Below are 18,915 nucleotides of genomic sequence, written 5' to 3'. Positions count from 1 at the left end.
CAAGAGGGCCAGCTGTCTGTTTAGTGTAGGTGCGGTTAATGGTTTCTTGTTTTAGTTCTGTGCTAGACAGGTTTGAAGAAGAGCTTGGAAGGAGCCTTTTGTTGCGTGGAATCTTCTTGTGGCCCTGTCCAGGTGATATCTCTCCTTTATGAGTACTGTGGTTTTCATGCTATTTGTGTCTGTGTACTTGTAGGGGATTTTCTTTTCTTGTTGGGGACCGGCGTCCAAGGCATGAAGTCCCAGGTTTAGGTTAAGTATGTTTGAGGGAGGTCTGAGTAGTTGTTGCCTCCTGTACATACATTCTCAAGCGTCAAAAGACCTGTTTTAGAAGGGAGTCCTAGTGACCCTGTTCTACTAGCTTGCTAGGCTGTTGTTCCGGGAGTTCTTGTTAGTTGTGAGGTAGTTAGAGAAGTCTGCCAAAAGGAAAAATGAGAATAAAGGAAAAGAAACCCTGAGTATCCCAAAAGACAATAAATATATACAAAGGTGTGTAAAAAGGGGTTCTAACCCCTATAAAAATAGAAAAGAAAAGAAAAGGAAAAAAATTTATGAGCAGTTGATCATTGCCTTGCGAAGGCCTGGTAGGTTCTTGGGGACGAGTTAGACCCGGGGCCGATGCCTTATCCTCCTAGGGGTGGCATCTTGCTAAAAAAAAAAGAAATTAAGGAAGGTTGGAGTGAAAATAAAAGTGAGCGTCAAAAAAGGATTAAGTGTCACCTTGCGAGGGCTTGGTAGGTTCTTGGGTACCGAGACAGGACCTAAGGCCGATGCCCTGTTCTCCTTGGGTCACTACGCTCAGTTCTCTCCTTTTTACATATCCAAGTATGTCAATAAAATAAAACCCTAAAAGAAGAAATGTGTTATAAGAACATACTTCTTGATCACGCTATAGGAGTCCTCGCCTAGTAAGAGTTCCTAGTTGTGTTGTTCTTAGTTAGGTAGGTAGTTCAGACCATCACTTAGGGCAACCTCTTTGATAGTTCTTTTTAGTTTGGCCGTGTTAGAGTGGTTGGTTAGTGACTAGCTTCGGATCTTCTTTCAAATTATGCTAGGCCTACTCCTTGTGGATGTCATGCCTTGGTTCTGTCAGGGGTAGGGTGAGCATTGTGCTGTGTTTAATGTGTATCTATTTTGTATCAGCTTGATGCTTCCTTTGGTTGTTTTGTGCAGATCTATTGTGGGATTCGACGGGCTGAGTCGCCCTATCCCATGGTCGCCAATGAGAGCGAAATTTTGATGCCGAGAAGTGCTTAAAAATAGCTAAAAATTACGAATATCAAGGGAAAAATATTCAACGCCGAAGGCAGTGGCTCGATCTAGGACAATTTTAAGCGTCAAGTGCTTTAAAGGCGCCCGAGCGACACTTGTTGGTTTTTGATAATTTTTCAGACTACCGTGCAAATTGACAAGAGTTGCCAGCCAATGCGGGATGTGAAGCCAGATGCCCAGGATTTTTCAGAGCTCAATTCGAAGTCAGGACGGGGAAATGGCCACAAAATGGTCAAGATATGAAAAGGTAGATACTTGGGATGCCAAAATTGGGCATGCCTTTTGAGTTTGGACCCCCCCTCTAAAATTTTATGCACCTTATGAAGCAAAAAACATGGAGAAAGAATGAGGGATGAAGAAAAAACGTGGAGCAACATGGCGGCCGTTTTTTGCGCCCTCTCATGATGGAGATGGAGTATGCAGGCTGAAAGCAACCCATACAATCGATCATGGGGCTGATCTTCCCTCTCTTGGCTGGTCTTATCGCCTGTCTTCGCCCATTAAATGGTAGCCTCAATGGAAATCTCTGATTTCAGTATTTCTCTCTCCTCCCTCTCTCTCCTCTAAGGGCAGATTCATGTGGTGAAGAAGAAGAAGAAGAATGGATGACGAATGCTTGTCCAATGAAGACCGGATTGCTCCGTGGTTCAAGAGGAATGAAGATTGCTGATTGTGGACTGTCATGAGCATTAATGGCTACTGGAAATTAGTCCCGGGACATAGCAAATAAAAACCCGCAACCTGCAAAGAACGGTAATCTCATTTTTACAAAGGAAATTGATGTTTTATGCAATTTGCTTCATGAATATTTGTTCCCATGGGATGATTATGCATTATAATGTTGTTTGCAATGTCTTCCAATTGTTTGAAATCAAAAAATCAGAAAATCATAAGTGTTGTGACTGAAATTAATGGTGTAAAACCCGTAAAACACGTGAAATATGAAAAAATTGGGTGTTTTTGGTATATAAATGAAAAATATAATAAGACATAGCAACTAAATTTGTGTTTTTGCTGTAAATGAACCTAAGAGCCACAGCCCACAACTCATTTTGTATTTTTAGTTATTTAATATTGCAAAAAATACAAGAAAAATAGAAAAAATTGATAAAAATAGGGAAAAAATGGATTTTGAGTGCCGAAAATTAAGGGAAAATAAGATTCATGTTTGTGTATGTATGGGGGGTCTGAAGTATGAGGTTTAGCCTCAGTTCAACCCTACCTTTATGTTTTAGTGAGTGTTTATTGTCTTATACAACAAAAAAAATGTGGAAAATAAACCCTAAACCGATCAATAATGCACAACCTAAACGGGTGAGGGGGTAGAGTGTATAAAATGTGTTTAAATGTTGAAAGAAATGATGAAAAGATTGCTGGTTTTTATGCATACCATTTAGGTTGGTCGATAATTAAAAATTAAGAATCTAGTAGCACGGGGGTTTCTCGGTGCTAGGTTCATGCAACGCCGCATACGAGCGATAGTTAAATTCATTGAAATAATGCTTTTGCACTAAGCACAAATGCTGATTTTCTTAATTGTTTGAGCACATGGACATTCACAATTTGCATGAAGCATAAAATGATAAAAGGTATTGTAAACGCCCCGAACAACGTAGTATGCTTAACAATTATGATATTCGCTTGTTTTCGAGATTTAATATAAAAGAGAATGAACACTTAAAGTTGAAAATGAAAATTACTCACAAAATTACAGCCATGAAAATGTAAAAGTAATGGAGACAAGATTGAGGGTTGAAGATGGGCAACCCCCCCCCCCCCGAAGGAATGCATTTCTGCTCAACCCAAGTCCCTTAGGGAAGAGCTCAGTTACAATCAACCTGAGAGTGAGAAGAAGTAATTCTCACTCTCACAAGATCATGCAAAGATGTACAAACACACATGCATTATCTATTATGCAATGATAAGAACTGATTTCTTTACAGTATAAGAGAAAAAAAAGGGAAATTCAGCCTTTCTCCATCGTTGATCAATAGTATATGGATAGGGCTTGCTTCTTGTAGCTAAAATGGAAGAAAAAGCTCGAGAAGGAGGTGTTGTGATGAATTTACAGGCTTGCTGTCCTGTAAACAGCAGTGATAGAAGAGGGAATATGGAGGAATTTGATAATGAAGAAGTGGGGGATGATGATGGGGATGGATGGGGCCAGTTTCTGGCTATCTGGATGCCGTACATGAGTTTACAGCAAAGAAAAATGATGATCAATGAAGAAAAACGAGCTCTTATTTATAGGAGAGGGGAGAGCTAGTACAAAAGGGAAAAGTGGAGTAGCACAAGACAAGTGTCCAGCCACATGTCATGAGATGTGACAAGTGGTGGGACACTTGGAAACTTGTGTGACAAGTGTCTTGACACTTGTCTCTTCTCTATGGCCTTCCTTTTTGGGTTAAATACTGTCAAGAATAGAAACAACCAAATTTAGTAAGCACAGTCAGAGTACAGAACTTACTATTTTTAGAATGACATCCCTATTTTTTAGGACTAGCATTTTTAGGCTAATTCGAGGCTCCTAAATTTTAGGGACCTCCTAAAATTTAAGGATCTCCTAAAATTTAGGGACCCCCCCAATATGGGTGTCATATGAAAGCTTTTTCCGTGTACATCGCAAAAATGGTATCCGAATCTTCATGTGACTTTCCTATGCAAAGAAATGTGCATTTCAAGCTTTCAGCCCACACATGCACATTATACAAGCATTTCATGATCATGCCATCTTGTTGATTGTAACTGTCTGTTCTAGTGGATCTAGCCCACACTTCAAGGCATCAATCCTTTCTGTGTGTGAGTCTAACCCTAATATGCGTGAGTTCTAATCACAGGCGCCCAATCGGGTCATATAGGTGGAAGTGTGAACTATCTTTTCTCTAACCCACCGCGTGGGTCCACCATAACCTGTGACCACTCATCAGTGGCCAGCTCCAATGCACTTTTCTTTATATCTAATTAGTGCAAAGGAAATAAATTTAATAAATCATTATATAGACAAATTAATGAAAAAGGATACAAATTCTGTTTCTATAGAGTTGTGACAGCCCTCTGGCTTTTATTCAGCTGTCCTTAGCTGAAAAGCTTCTTGATATTGCTGTAGAATATTTGGGTAATCCTTCATGAATTTTTCATCTACCCACTGTGCATCTGTTGTGGGTAGATTCTTGAATTTTAGTAAGAATTTTCGTGTCACAAGGCCACTTCTCGTGGTTCGATCCTTGAGAAACAAAATCTTTTCAGGTTCCAAGAGTTGCTCTGTTTCTTCAACTTCTGGGGGATCTTCAGTAATGGGTTCCTTTGGTTCTGGTCCTATGTAAGGTTTTAGCAAACTTTCATGAAAAGCGTTGTGTATTTTCCAATGAGCAGGAAGCTCAAGTCGATAAGAAACTTCATTTATTTTCTCAATCACTTTGAAGGGTCCAAAGTATCTACTGGAGAGCTTTGGAAAATATGAATTTTAACCAGAACCTTGTTTGAGCCTGCTTTTATCAAACTTTAGCAAGACATATTGACCTTTTTCAAAAGCCAAATGTCTTTTTCGTTTATCTGCTTGCTTCTTTTGTCGCTCTTGGGCAACTTTGATAGTGGCTCGAACTTGATCCACTGCGGTTTTTAAATCTGAAGCAAACTCATCAGCAGCAAAAATCTTATCTTTAGTGCGAATAATTGGAGGGGGAATCACTTTACCCTGTACTATTTCATTTGGAGCTTTCCCTGTGGATGAGTGCACTGTATTGTTGTAAGCAAACTCCAATAATGGAAGATATTTCTCCCTTTGTGACTTATGTTCACTAACATAAGCTTTCAACATATCCAAAAGAGTGAGATTCATCACCTCTGTTTGGCCGTCAGTTTGAGGATGAAAAGCTGAGGAGAACTTTAAAGTGGTTCCCAAATTCTCAAATAGAGCACGCCAAAAGTTACTTGTGAATTTGGAGTCTCTATCTAAAATGATCTCAGAAGGCATACCATGTAATCTGAAGATATGTTGAATGAAAAGTCTTGCAGCTTGTGCGGATTTCAATGTTTTATGACATGGAATAAAATGTGATTGTTTGCTGAATCTATCAATTATGACCCAAATCATATCATGACCTTGAGGTGTTCTTGGAATACCTGAGATGAAATCCATTGTGATAGATTCCCATTGATCTTTGGGCACTGGAAGAGGTTGCAACAATCCTAGAATCTTCTGCCTATCATATTTGGATTTTTGGCATACCAGACAAGCCTCAATGAAGTTATGTGTATCTTTTCGTAAGGTTGGCCAATAAAAGTAGCGCTCAATTGCACTTAGAGTGGCTGCCCTCCCTCTATGCCCTGCATAAGGGGGTTCATGACTTTCTTTAAGCACCTTTTGTCGAACAAGAAGAGTGACACAAAGGCGATTGTTCATGAGAAGGTAACAGTCCTTGATGGAATAATCTGGATGAGAACCTCCTTGCTGTAAATTTGACCAAATTGCTGCAAAATCGGTATCTTCATCATAAGTATTCTTCATCGTTTGAAAATCTTCATGATGAGCCACTGTAATAGTTGCAATGCGAGGCACTCTAGAAAGTGCATCAGCAACTACATTTTGTTTCCCTGGAGTGTACATAATTTGAAAATGAAACATAGACAAGAAATTTTCCCATCTTGCATGTTTCTCCTGCAAATGCTTTTAAGTCTTGAAATACTTCAAGCTTTGATGATCGGTTTTAATAAGGAATTCATTGCCTAAAAGATCATGTTTCCATATCTTTAAAGCATGAACCACTGCTAAGAGCTCCTTTTCATAAATGTCATACCTTTTCTCCACATCATTTAGACGGCGTCTTTCAAAGGCTACGGCATGGCCTTCTTGATTTAGCACTGCACCAATACAATCACCGCAAGCATCTGCTTCCACCACAAATGGTTTTACCAGATCTGGAATGATAAAAACAGGTCCAGAAGTAAGAGTTGTTTTCAGCCTTGTGAAGGATGCCTTCTCTTTTTCCTTCCATTGGAAAGAGATCTTCTTCTTTGTAAGGTCATGAAGTGGAGAAGCCATATGTGCAAAATGCTTGATGAAGCGGCGGTAATAAGAACATAAGCCAAGAAACGATCGCACCTCATGTACATCACGAAGAGGAGGCCATTCTTGGATTATCCTAATCTTTTCAGGATCCATCTGAATCCCTTCAGAAGAGATGACATGCCCAAGGTAATTTATTTTATGCATGAAAAATTCACTCTTTTTACCATTTACCAAGAGTTGATTTTGTTGTAGTAATTGTAGAACAATTTCCAAGTGTTGATGATGCTCCTCTTCATTCTTGCTAAAGACAAGAATATCATCAAAGAAAGTACCGACATATTGTCGATGCTCTCTAAAGATACGCTCCATCATTCGATTAAAGGTGGCTGGTGCATTGGTTAATCCGAAAGGAACCACCAAGAATTCATAAAGACCGTATGAAGTGCGGAAAGCAGTTTTGTGTACATCTTGTGGTATTACCCTAATTTGATGATAACCACTCTTTAGATCAATGCGGTTGAAAACCTTTGAGCCTCCTAGACGATCCAAAATGTCGTCAATTCTGGGAATAGGAAACCGATTCTTCACAGTGATTTTGTTGAGGGCTCGATAATCAATGCACATCCTGAATGTGCTATCTTTCTTTTGAACAAGAAGAACCGGTGAACAAAATGGTGAGCTACTTGCCCTAATTAGATTAGCCCACGGTTGAGTAGGTCTTCGACTTGCTTTCTGATTTCTTCTTGTTGAGGACGGCTCACACGGTATGGTGCTATATTAGGAGGAGAACTGCCCGGGATAATATCAATATGATGGTCTTCTGGTCTTTCTGGGGGAAGCTGATAAGGAAGATCTTCCAAAAAACAATCTTTATACTTTTCCAAGAGCTGAAGTTGCTCTTGGTTTTTAACATTCATATTATCTTTTACATCAGTGACATAAAGCAGACAACATTGAACACAATCCTTAATTGCTCTAGAGACTTGCATATGGCTTACCATAGGTATGGTGTCTCCAGAAACTCCAGCTTGGATCTCGTACTTCTTGCCTTTTTTGGTGAGTTCTACCTTCTTTTTCTGAGAGAAGATGGTTGAATCTACTCTATGATTCCAGGGCATGCCAAGAATCACATCGCAACCATCAAGGTCTCCGATACAGAAGGTATCTTCGTCACTGTAGCCTTGAATTTGAAACGTGAGCTTGCCAATGTAGGATATCACAGTCTTCACTGTGTCACCTTCATCAGCATTCAAAGCTTGGCGAACTTCTGCCGGAGTGTCCATCTCTTCATTCTTTAATCCAAGCTCTTTAGCTAATTGCAAGGAAATAATATTTTCATTCGCCCCAAGATCTATCAAGAATAGTGCTTGCTTACCTTGCAACTGTCCCCAAGCTTTTAATAATTTGTGCGTCTCTGGAGTGTGAGTTGTGTTTGCAACTACATCACTAATAGCATTGATTTTCACTGGCGACTTAGGCTTGTTGTCAGAAACCTTGCTTTGTCCCTTGTTTGGACATTGCTTCGCTATGTGGCCTGTTTGTCCACATTTAAAGCACTTCCCTTCTTTCATGAAGCGTTGCTTTTCTTCTTCGGAAAGCTGCATTGCTTGTGGGTATAGATTGGAGCGAAATTGAGGAGCATTAGGAGGTGCATAGGCCTTCATCTTCTTTTGATTTGATGGCTGCTTTTGCCACTGTTTTTGTCCTTCATTTGGGGCTGAATACTCCCCATCATCAGCTACTCTCTTCTTATCATTCTTTTGGAATGATTTGTTGCCATTGTGCTCCATTTCCCATGTCTCAGCATGGTCAATGAGTTCCCTGAGACTAGAACAATGATAATGATTAAGAGCAGTACGAAGTTTAAAATGCAAACCTCCTTGAAACTTCCTAAGCTTTTCTAAACTGCTGATCTTCTTGAAATGTTGGACCTTCAAAAGTAGCTCCCAAAATCTCTTGGTATAGTCACCAAGTGACTCATTTTTCTTTTGCCAAAGCCGATCCCATTCCATTTTTACATCTCTTTTGAAATGAACAGGAAGAAATTGGCTTTGTATCAGGCGAACAAAGGACCGCCATGATTTTGGGGCAGCATGATCATATTCCAACCCCGTCCACCAAGTATGGGCTAAGTCGGTTAAATGTAAAGCTGCAAACTTAATCTTTTCTTTTTCTTTATACTTGTCACGACCATACAAAATTTGAAATTGACGAATAAACTTCATAAGAAGATCAGGATTTCGGGAACCATCATACATACTGAACTTGATCTTCTTTTCAAGTTGAGATAGTGACTTAGTCTTCTTCTTCTTCTTATGCCTTCGTCCATGCTCGGATCTTGAGGTTGAAGATGATGAAGTGCTTGATGGGGATAAAGATGGAGACGAGGGTGAAGAAGGTCGACGCCTTTGACGATGATGAGGTCTTCCACGAGAAGGGTGAGACTCTTCATTACTAGAAGAGGATCCATCAGAATAGGCGCTAGATGACTTTGAAGAAGAGGATGAGCTTCGACGCGATCTCTTTCTTTGTCTTGAAGTAGAATGGGACTGTCTCTTAGAAGTAGTTGGACTTCTTGATCGGCTCTTTTCATTGGTATGGCTTTGTCTCCTTGAAGTAGATGGGCTTCTTTCCTTGAATTCTTTGGGATTCTCAACTTTTTCTAGTTTGAGAAGTTGCTCACGAATTTGCTGATTCTCCTCTCTAAGACTTTGAATGGCTTGAAGGATAGCACTCGATTGATCCATTGAGACTAAAGAAAAAAAATATGCTCAAGCACTCAATGCAAGGGCTGAAAACAAACAAACTTATAGTTGTAAGCACTACCAGTGTTGGGGGTGAGGACCGAGCCAAAGCTCTGATACCACTGTAAACGCCCCGAACAACGTAGTATGCTTAACAATTATGATATTCGCTTGTTTTCGAGATTTAATATAAAAGAGAATGAACACTTAAAGTTGAAAATGAAAATTACTCACAAAATTACAGCCATGAAAATGTAAAAGTAATGGAGACAAGATTGAGGGTTGAAGATGGGCAATCCCCCCCCCCCCCCCGAAGGAATGCATTTCTGCTCAACCCAAGTCCCTTAGGGAAGAGCTCAGTTACAATCAACCTGAGAGTGAGAAGAAGTAATTCTCACTCTCACAAGATCATGCAAAGATGTACAAACACACATGCATTATCTATTATGAAATGATAAGAACTGATTTCTTTACAGTATGAGAGAAGAAAAAGGGAAATTCAGCCTTTCTCCATCGTTGATTAGCAGTATATGGATAGGGCTTGCTTCTTGTAGCTAAAATAGAAGAAAAAGCTCGAGAAGGAGGTGTTGTGATGAATTTACAGGCTTGTTGTCTTGTAAACAGTAGTGATAGAAGAGGGAATATGGAGGAATTTGATAATGAAGAAGTGGGGGATGATGATGGGGATGGATGGGGCCAGTTTCTGGCTATCTATAGGTGCTGTACATGAGTTTACAGCAAAGAAAAATGATGATCAATGAAGAAAAACGAGCTCTTATTTATAGGAGAGGGGAGAGCTAGTACAAAAGGGAAAAGTGGAGTAGCACAAGACAAGTGTCCAGCCACATGTCATGAGATGTGACAAGTGGTGGGACACTTGGAAACTTGTGTGACAAGTGTCTTGACACTTGTCTCTTCTCTATGCCCTTCCTTTTTGGGTTGAATACTATCAAGAATAGAAACAACCAAATTTAGTAAGTACAGTCAAAGTACAGAACTTACTATTTTTAGAATGACATCCCTATTTTTTAGGACTAGCAATTTTAGGCTAATTCGAGGCTCCTAAATTTTAGGGACCTCCTAAAATTTAGGGACCCCCCCAATATGGGTGTCATATGAAAGCTTTTTTCGTGTACATCGCAAAAATGGTATCCGAATCTTCATGTGACTTTCCTATGCAAAGAAATGTGCATTTCAAGCTTTCAGCCCACACATGCACATTATACAAGCATTTCATGATCATGCCATCTTGTTGATTGTAACTGTCTGTTCTAGTGGATCTAGCCCACACTTCAAGGCATCAATTCTTTCTGTGTGCGAGTCTAACCTTGATATGCGTGAGTTCTAGTCACAGGCGCCCAATCGGGTCATATAGATGGAAGTGTGAACTATCTTTTCTCTAACCCACCGCGTGGGTCCACCATAACCTGTGACCACTCATCAGTGGCCAGCTCCAATGCACTTTTCTTTATATCTAATTAGTGCAAAGGAAATAAATTTAATAAATCATTATATAGACAAATTAATGAAAAAGGATACAAATTCTATTTCTATAGAGTTGTGACAGGTATCAGACAATACCTCCTGGATGCATAACACCTGTATTCTCTAAATCGTAACCCACGTTGAGTGAGAGACAGCATATCCCAAGCTGCAGGCTAGGTGTTGGTCTAAAGGGAAAGAAAGTGAGGAAAATGGTACACCCTGGAACGAAATAATTGGTACCTTGAGAGAACTATGTGCGATATTGTGTTATATATGTTGAGCGACGCATCGAGGGGCCAATCCCCAAGGTGTAGGAGAGTCGCAGTGAGGTAGCGGCAGTCAGTCGTGGGAGGACCTCCTATGTTTGTGTTTCGTGATATTTCGCAATGTGTTGGGACTCCCTCTAAGGAGTCTTAATTGGGTTAGAGTTGGACTACGAGACGTGATACAAACGCAAGATGTTTAGGAAGATGATGTATGTGTCATCAACGCTCCTGGCCGCGAGGCCGTGGGGTTGTTGAGCGCATGATAGAGGTCCGGCTAGTGCATGAGCCAGTGCCGGCCTGTTTTAGGTCCCATAAATCCATGATGCAGTGTTGAATCTCATAATGTCAATTGATCATACAATGCGTCTGAAGAAAGACTTTGTCCTCATCAATATGGATTGGGACAAAGCTTATGACAGGGTGAACTGGGCTTTCATCACAGCTGTGCTGTCAGCCATACTCTTTTTAAAGAAGCAACTGTTGCTGTCAGCATCAATGGCACTGTAACAACATTCTTTGATTTGCATAGGTCTATTAGCCAGGGCTGTCCCCTAGCCCTGCTCCTGTTTGCGCTCATAACAGACCCTTTGCTTAGGAGGATTGATAAAGCAATGCAAGATGGCACTATCAGAGGGCTCCCTCTTCCGGATGGCGCAAAACTGCGGTTCAATTTTTTGCTGATGATAACTCATCAGTGGTTGAAGCTGAAAGGCAGTCTGTGTCCAAACTAATGGAGATATACAAGGAATTCTCAGAACTTGCTGCATCTAAGATCAATGAAAAGAAAACTGAGCTCCTTTTCCTATCGTGGGAAGAGCCGGAGGACTAGATCACACAAATGGGATTTAAGCTTGTTAAGCATGGTCAAATGGTGAGGTACTTAGGAGTGCCAATAGGTGTGGGCATTACTCTCAACCAAATGTTCAAATGGTTTTATGACAAATTTCATGGAAAAGTGAAAAGCAGGTTGGACGCCCCCTTTTCATTTGCTGGTAAATTGACCATAATCAAGAATATTCTCTCATCAGCAACTGTTTATGTTGGCTCGATTCTTCCTTTCTCTCAAACTGCCTGGAATCAAGTTGAAAAATCTTTAAGAAGCTTCCTTTGGAGTAAAGGAGATGTTGCAGGTTTTCCTGCCATTGGGTGGGATCTTCTTACTGCAGACAAAAAGCTAGGAGGTGCATGGCTTGACTCCTTGAAGTCTCAAGGCCCAAAGTCTTTCCTTTGGCCTTCTCAGAAGAATGGATGGCTCATAGCCTTGGATGTTATTGGTGAAGCACTGGATTGACAACATAAAAATCTATGGTCAAAATTGGCATGATGTTCTTGCCTGTCCACAACTCACTATCAAGATCCCAGGGTCAAAAGTTTGTCAAGGTCTGTCTAGGCAGTGGCAAAGGATTATGGTAAATGTTGAATGGAAATTGAGAGGGCCCATGAAGGGTAATTCTTCACTGAGTAGAAGTCTATGGTTGTCTCCCATGGCATATGACTCGTGCTTCGCTCCTGTACATAGGAACAGCAAGCTATCAAGAGCTATGCACTGCAAAGGATTAAAGACTTGGGAAGATGCTTGGGACTCAGCTGGTAAGTGTATGATGAGTATGCAGGCTCTGGAAGTCAAGTATGGTTTGAACGAGCGGGAGTGTGACTGGTTGCGAGTGGTGACACAATTAGTCAGATCAGATTGGCCTACATCTTATGTGCAGAGGAATGACTCTATGCTTTCTGATCTGGTGAGTCCGTCTGGGAAAGCCCTGGATTGTTGCAAGAAATTGTATGATCTCAAGACCCCTTCACCTGCAATATTGCTGGATTTGAAGCACAAATGGAAAAAAGAGTGCCCCATGGCAGCAGTGACTACTTGGAAAAGAAGAGCCAGTAATGTGTGGAAAACATCACCGTCATACATAATCAATGTATTAAGGTGGAGAATTATGGTCAAAAAGCTTCTCCTGAGGACTCGACTCACAAAGAGGATTCAAGTCTCTCCATTTTGTCCTTTTTGTGGAAGAGATGAGGAGATTGAAAAACATGTATTCTGGGATTGCTTACATGTGAGGCCAGTGTGGTTGACTATTAAAAAATGGTTTAAGGAAGCTCATCTGAGGTTTGATTTTGGGATGTCAAATGTTTTCTTTGCAAACCGCTCGAATTTTGATGATAATTCTTGGAATCTTATCAATCTGGTCTCTGGAGTGGCTCTGAAGTTTATATGGTATAAGCGAAACAACATGGTCTTTAGAAGGAAAGAAGCTGAGCTTCCTGATAGGAATTTAGATCAGCTTAGAGCTGAAGTCTTGACTATTACAGGTGCCTATAAGAAGAAGTCGTGGATCTATAGGCTTTTTTGGAGAAAGTTGAGTATTTTGGCTTGAAGCTTGTTGCATCTTTAAGATGCTGTACTCACTTTATTTCAATTATAATATAACATGACCGCATTATTTTTAAAAAAAGTGAGGTGTAGCTTTGCAATGATGCTAGGTGGGCCTACCAGGCCAGCTAGTAATCTACTTATTGATCGAATAGATAATTTAGCTTTAGCTTTGGGACACGCGACACATACAATTATGGTCTTCGCTAAGTTTAGGTTAAGTTAATTAAGGCCTTAAGATTTTTTTCTTTTTAAACGCTGTCGCTGCTTTTTGTGTTCTGTGATTATAATCCTACAAGCCTAACAACGTCCATCGTTGCAATACACACAGGACTGATAACATCATTAGTTCCTCTGCTACACACGGGACTGATAATCGATTACTGATGATACGTCCCTTGAGTAATAAGCAAGATGTACACACCACTCATAAGACCTTTGACAAAGGTCGATGTATGCTCAATGAAGACGAATCAAAACATCTCATAAGCATCCAAGAGTAAACATGAAAGCATCTACCAAGCAAATATCATAGTCAAGGACGTGTAAGAGATCCCAGTCTCAAATCTCAAGTAATAGCTCAAATGCATAATCCGCAAGCTCTGGGTAAATCCAAGACCATAAGCATAAAGCTCCCACTGGCACAAAATTCGATGGCAAATGAGCAACCAAGCTTAGAGATAGCATGTAAATGCATAAGACATCTCATAGCCAAGACTGTTGTACATCATGAGAGCGCCAAGAGCATATAAGCAGTCAAGCATTTGATAGCATCCAAGTACATCATGTACGAACCCAAATCATCTAGTAGGTAGCATGCATCACTGACATATGGTTCAAAGTATGTACCAACGGGTCATACATAGACCATAGGTATAGCTCTATCACAAAGCATGCCACTATAGACCAATGTCAAGTAAGTGCCAACCAATATGGAGCTCAAACAAGGCTCAAAATACATTCAAGAACCATCCAAGACATTTGCCAACCTTCATTTGCATTTAAATAGTCATAGCAAACATCCGGGAAGCACCCGAGACCAATAGGTATAACATAACATAAGTTAAAGAGCTTCAACCCTGCTCTATTACAACAGTAAATTCATTGCCAAACTAAGCATAAACAAGGCCAAAATCAGCACCAAATCAATGGCATATCATGTGTATAGCTTCCTATATCATCCGCGCATGATTCGAGTACCAAATGGCATCAATAGCTAGTACCAAGAAAGCATAAACGCCAAATGCTAAAGTAGCACTGTTTGGGACTACTTGTGGACTGTTATGATAGGCTTGGACTGAAGTATATCAAACCCAAATGTCAATGCCATTGTTGAAGCATGCTATTATGCCTCAAATGAGACCTTTGTGTAGTGCCAATGGCCCGAAGAGATGCTAGAGATGAAGGCCACATTTTTTATAGGCTGAGAAAATAAGACCTCAATAGGCATAGAAAAGAGAGAGCGCAAGTCCAAACCTTCATGGACTGAGAGCCATGGCTGCCATGTTTTTCAAACCCTATAGACTAGAATGAGAGCTTCACTACTTGTAGATAAATGCCCTAAGGTTGCCTAAGAAGGCCCAATGCTTGCTCAAGAAGGATGAGACCAACTAGAAGCTCGAAAGGTATGGCTATGGCTGCCAAGAGTGAAAACAAGAGTGTAGGTATTTGAATGAATGTTAAAGAAGTGCTCGACTACGTTCAAGACCTTGAAGAGTCAAGCTCTGATACTAATTGAAAGGTAAAAAGGATCGAGTAAGAGCACAGAGGTAAAAGCTATGGCGGATAGAGCAAGAGCAAGAAAGAAAGACTCCAAATGTGGAAACTCTAACAGTCACAATGTGTAACCAACCTTTCCTTTATTCAAATGTCACTGAAAGAACAAAGAATGAAGTAACAATGATGGACGCCCGTCGCTTGCAATGTGCAGGTGCAAGTACTCTCAGTGTAGTAATATATGGCCGACTAGGCGAAGATACCTTTTACCCCAACAAGCCAAATTATTGTTCTTTTCATGAGACAAAACCACATAAAAAGGATTTAAATTAAGATGAATAGTAATGATTGTCTCTCTTATTAAGCACAATCAATTTGCATATTTAGTATCTCCTATACCACATAACCAACCCTTTATAAAATCAAACTAGAGATCTTCTCATAGATGTTCCATTTCCTGTAAAAAATCAAAACATTATTAGGTGATGTCACCATAGCCTTTACTAAAGTGCAATGATACTTGCTTCTTTTAGTATTTGCATTGTCATAAACCATGAATAATGAGCCTATGATTTTTTTTCCCACTAAGCCCATCTCGAATGATGTGCTTCTTTCATGGCAAGTTAGCCTAATTTGATTGACGATAAGCAAATTTCTCGTGGTAATTCGATTCAAGAATGGTGGTAACGAGTCTTTCACTAGACATTTACATGTGGTAAATCTCAAGGCCATACATTTATGAGTTCTCATAAGTGATTATCTTGGGGCTTGGTCCATCTATGGGGGTAGGTATTGTGGAATACTTTTCACACAAAAAAAGCTACCAATACATTGTATGGGTTAGTTACACTACCATTTTCTTCAAACTCTCCACTATTAGAAATATAGAAAGAGCAAAAACTTATCCCTTCTATAATGTCTAAATCTCAAACTTGAATTATAAATCTCTAATAGAATGCAACCTTTTTTATAGATTTGAACCAAAATTTTCACATCCTTTCAGACTTCATTCACTAGTTGTGCACTAAAACAACATTGCAGGTAACATATGCTTGTTGTGCTACATTAACCTGTAGTACAATTTAGCATTCTATGGAGGCAATTTGATGGAGTCCATCAGGTTTGTATGAGAATATTGCCTTTGCAAGGGAAATATTCAATTTCACTTGCGCCTTCTTGCAAAAAATCAAAACAGCTGTCATTAACAGCCCACTTACCGTACAGTGTTGCGGTTTCTAAATCAGTACTATACATTTCTTCCTTAGAAGTTAGAGATGAATAGAGTACAGTAGGAATTTTGAGGACCCTGGTCCCCGTATTCAATCCCCTTCCTTCAGGTGCCATTGGGAAAATCATCAACATCCTCTTACTCCCCCCTCCCCCTCCTTTTTATAGATTAATTTAGGAACACGCCACGAAAGGCAAAATGAGAAATTCATACGCACAGAAAATGCATAAATTAACAAACATATTGAATAAGTCAAGTGACAGAATGCCCAGTATGAATTAGAGAGACCAGGTGTAGCTGTCAAGAGCAGAGCTTTAGATTTGAACACAAGCTTCTAAAGGTGAAGTATCCTATATCCTCACCTTCAAAAGACCAACTGTACATCATCCGCCCTTCTGACCAGATTTCACACGTGCAAAAGGACAAAAAAGCCTTATTGTGTGCATGACTTCTGAACTTCCAAAAATCATGTACTTGTGTGTCTTGTCTTCAGTATTTTGCAGATGCAGGCACAGATGGTTAAAAAATCTGGCCGCAAAAGAATTATTACTTGTAGTGACAATGTCCATATTCCATCTATTGAGTGACGCTGACACGTGCAGCGTGCCCCACAAGCCCTGCAACAGGAATATTTACAGTTGTGCTTGATGATAAGCAAACCGCTCCGTTCAACCAAATGTTTGTGAGAATAGTTGCCATCTCACAAATGGCCAAAGTAAGATTGCTCTTAATCATGTTTCCTCCCTTGAGATGCTCCAGCTTGAATTTGAATTGTTCCATCCACCACATCATATGCACAAGCTGCCAATGCAGGCACTATAAGGCTTAAGATATAAAATACATGGGATTTGGCACCTTAAATAAACGCTCGCCTGTGGCAAAGCCTTGAAGATCACTCCACTGATCACCCATGTTACCCCATATCCGATACCCCTGCTCCTGTAATTCCAGCCTCTTTGCTGATTTGTATGCCTTGGCTGGAAGGGTTCTATCTGCTTCCTGCCTGCAAAGCCAAGAACAATAGTGTAGAAACGAACTAGGTGATTAATTCAACTACTATATTTCTTTACAATTGACAGGAGGTCATACCTGAGGATCAGACCTGACCATCCTGAATAACCCGAGCGCTGGAGGTTCTCTTCAGTGACATTTCTCCGTATCTCATCCCTGCCTGTTAAGAAGAATACACTCCACTGATCATCTATTAACTGGTTATATAAAGCCAGGATGGGTTGAATTGGAGGAGCCAGTGCTTGTGTTTCCCATATCACCCATGCAGACCTGTTGAACGGAATAGCACTGCAACAAAAACAAGCAGGCTTCATCAAATCACCACAAGAACCTTGATAAGCAGGAAAATTTGTGTAAGCATTATAAATGCAGACTCTTACCCAAAATGATTTCTTGAGTAATACAATATGTGACTTAGGACTGTATCATCAATGTCGAAAACCCAGGCATCTTTTCCATCATCATTGCGTGCCACACCTTTTGCATATGACATGGCTTCCTGAGCCATGAGATCAATATCTGCGGCGTAATGCCCCCCGAGCATGTAGTTGCTCACATAATCCTCACAGTTCAGGGGGATGACAGCCCAGCCGATAATATTGCCAATCTCTGCATTCAGCCTCCAGCTCTCGCATGCAAAGGATACACCTTGCGCGGTGATATCAAAATAGTTGCTAGATATGGGGGAGACACTTGAAAACAAGATAATGAAAGACAAAGCGATCCCCTTCATCTCTGTCAAAGTGAAGCAGCAACCAGCAATGCGTGCTTGTGACAAGAGACTCTCGACTTATCGGAAGACGATCCAAAGGCCACGGTGATGTATGCCTGTGACAGGGAACCTGGGCCTATCGGAAGACTACCCGAAAAACAAAGAAAGCCACAGCAATGCGCCTCTGTGACAGGGAAACTCTGCTTGTCCAAATGGCAAAGAAGGCCACAGCGATGCGTGCCTGCGGGACCGGAAGACTCGACTTCTCGGAAGGCGATCCAAACGGCAAAGAAGGCAGAGCAATGCGTGCCTGCGACAGGAAACCTCTGCGTATCGGAGGACGATCCAAACGGCAAAGAAGGCTGCAGCGATGCGCGCCTGTGAAACAGGAAACCTCAGCTTATCGCAAGAAGAAAGCTTCTGCGAATTTGGAAAAAAAATTCTGCGTAGGAGGAATGATGGAAGGACCAAGCCTCAGGATGCTCGCTAGGTAAAGCGAAATGGAGAGGATGAAGGAGCAGAACACAGGGCCTGTGTAACATACGTATGTATAGATGTCTGTGTTATGAGTGGGACAGATTAGGTTTTCACAGAGAAGGTGTATGTATGGATGTCTGTGTTATGAGTGGGACAGATTAGGGTTTCACAGAGAAGGTGATGAGAGAAAAGAAGAAGAAGAAGCAAAAGGGATGGCGCTATAGGCGAGAGGCTCTTATTATCGGTTCTTTTTAATTTCAAAAAGAAGAATATGTAATATGCCTCACCTGGGGTACCAATCACCTCTCTCCACATGTCGAGAGCTTACTCGCCCGACCAAGCCCCCCATTTCGCTTGCCCTGTCCCCGTCTCCCTCGCTTCCACGTGTCACCCGCCAAAGTAACTCCAAGTTTTTTTGTTTTTTGACGCAAGGTTTTATTGAAAGGACCCGCGGAAGCTTAAGTCTTAAGAGCTACATGTCAAGCGATAGTCTATATGTTTTTCTCCCCCGGGCCCCCTCCTCTCTCTCTCTCTCTCTCTCTCTCTCTCTCTCTCTCTCCCTTCTTCCTCTAAACACATTTCTTGTTATCTATAGTGTTTTTCTCCTATGTATGATTAGTAA

At 40.8% G+C, this 18,915-nt stretch overlaps 1 protein-coding gene across 1 annotated transcript; it reads right to left on the bottom strand.

Moving 5' to 3' along the window:
* Positions 1-16,329: 16,329 nt before the first annotated feature.
* On the bottom strand, positions 16,330-18,501 carry LOC148037211 (acid phosphatase 1-like). The gene is made up of 3 exons (XM_087676145.1): positions 17,485-18,501; positions 17,183-17,392; positions 16,330-17,096 (listed from the first exon to the last, which is right to left on the bottom strand). Exons 1-3 carry the CDS (start codon positions 17,835-17,837, stop codon positions 16,919-16,921), a joined length of 741 nt encoding a protein of 246 aa, XP_087532271.1. The 5' UTR covers positions 17,838-18,501; the 3' UTR covers positions 16,330-16,918.
* Positions 18,502-18,915: the final 414 nt, after the last annotated feature.

The sequence above is a fragment of the Lygodium microphyllum genome, chromosome 4 (assembly GCF_053477565.2).
Source record: "Lygodium microphyllum isolate KBCC chromosome 4, Lygodium_microphyllum_v1.1.10, whole genome shotgun sequence".
Classification (NCBI taxonomy): domain Eukaryota; kingdom Viridiplantae; phylum Streptophyta; class Polypodiopsida; order Schizaeales; family Lygodiaceae; genus Lygodium; species Lygodium microphyllum.
This window is presented reverse-complemented; position numbering and strand designations above follow the sequence as displayed.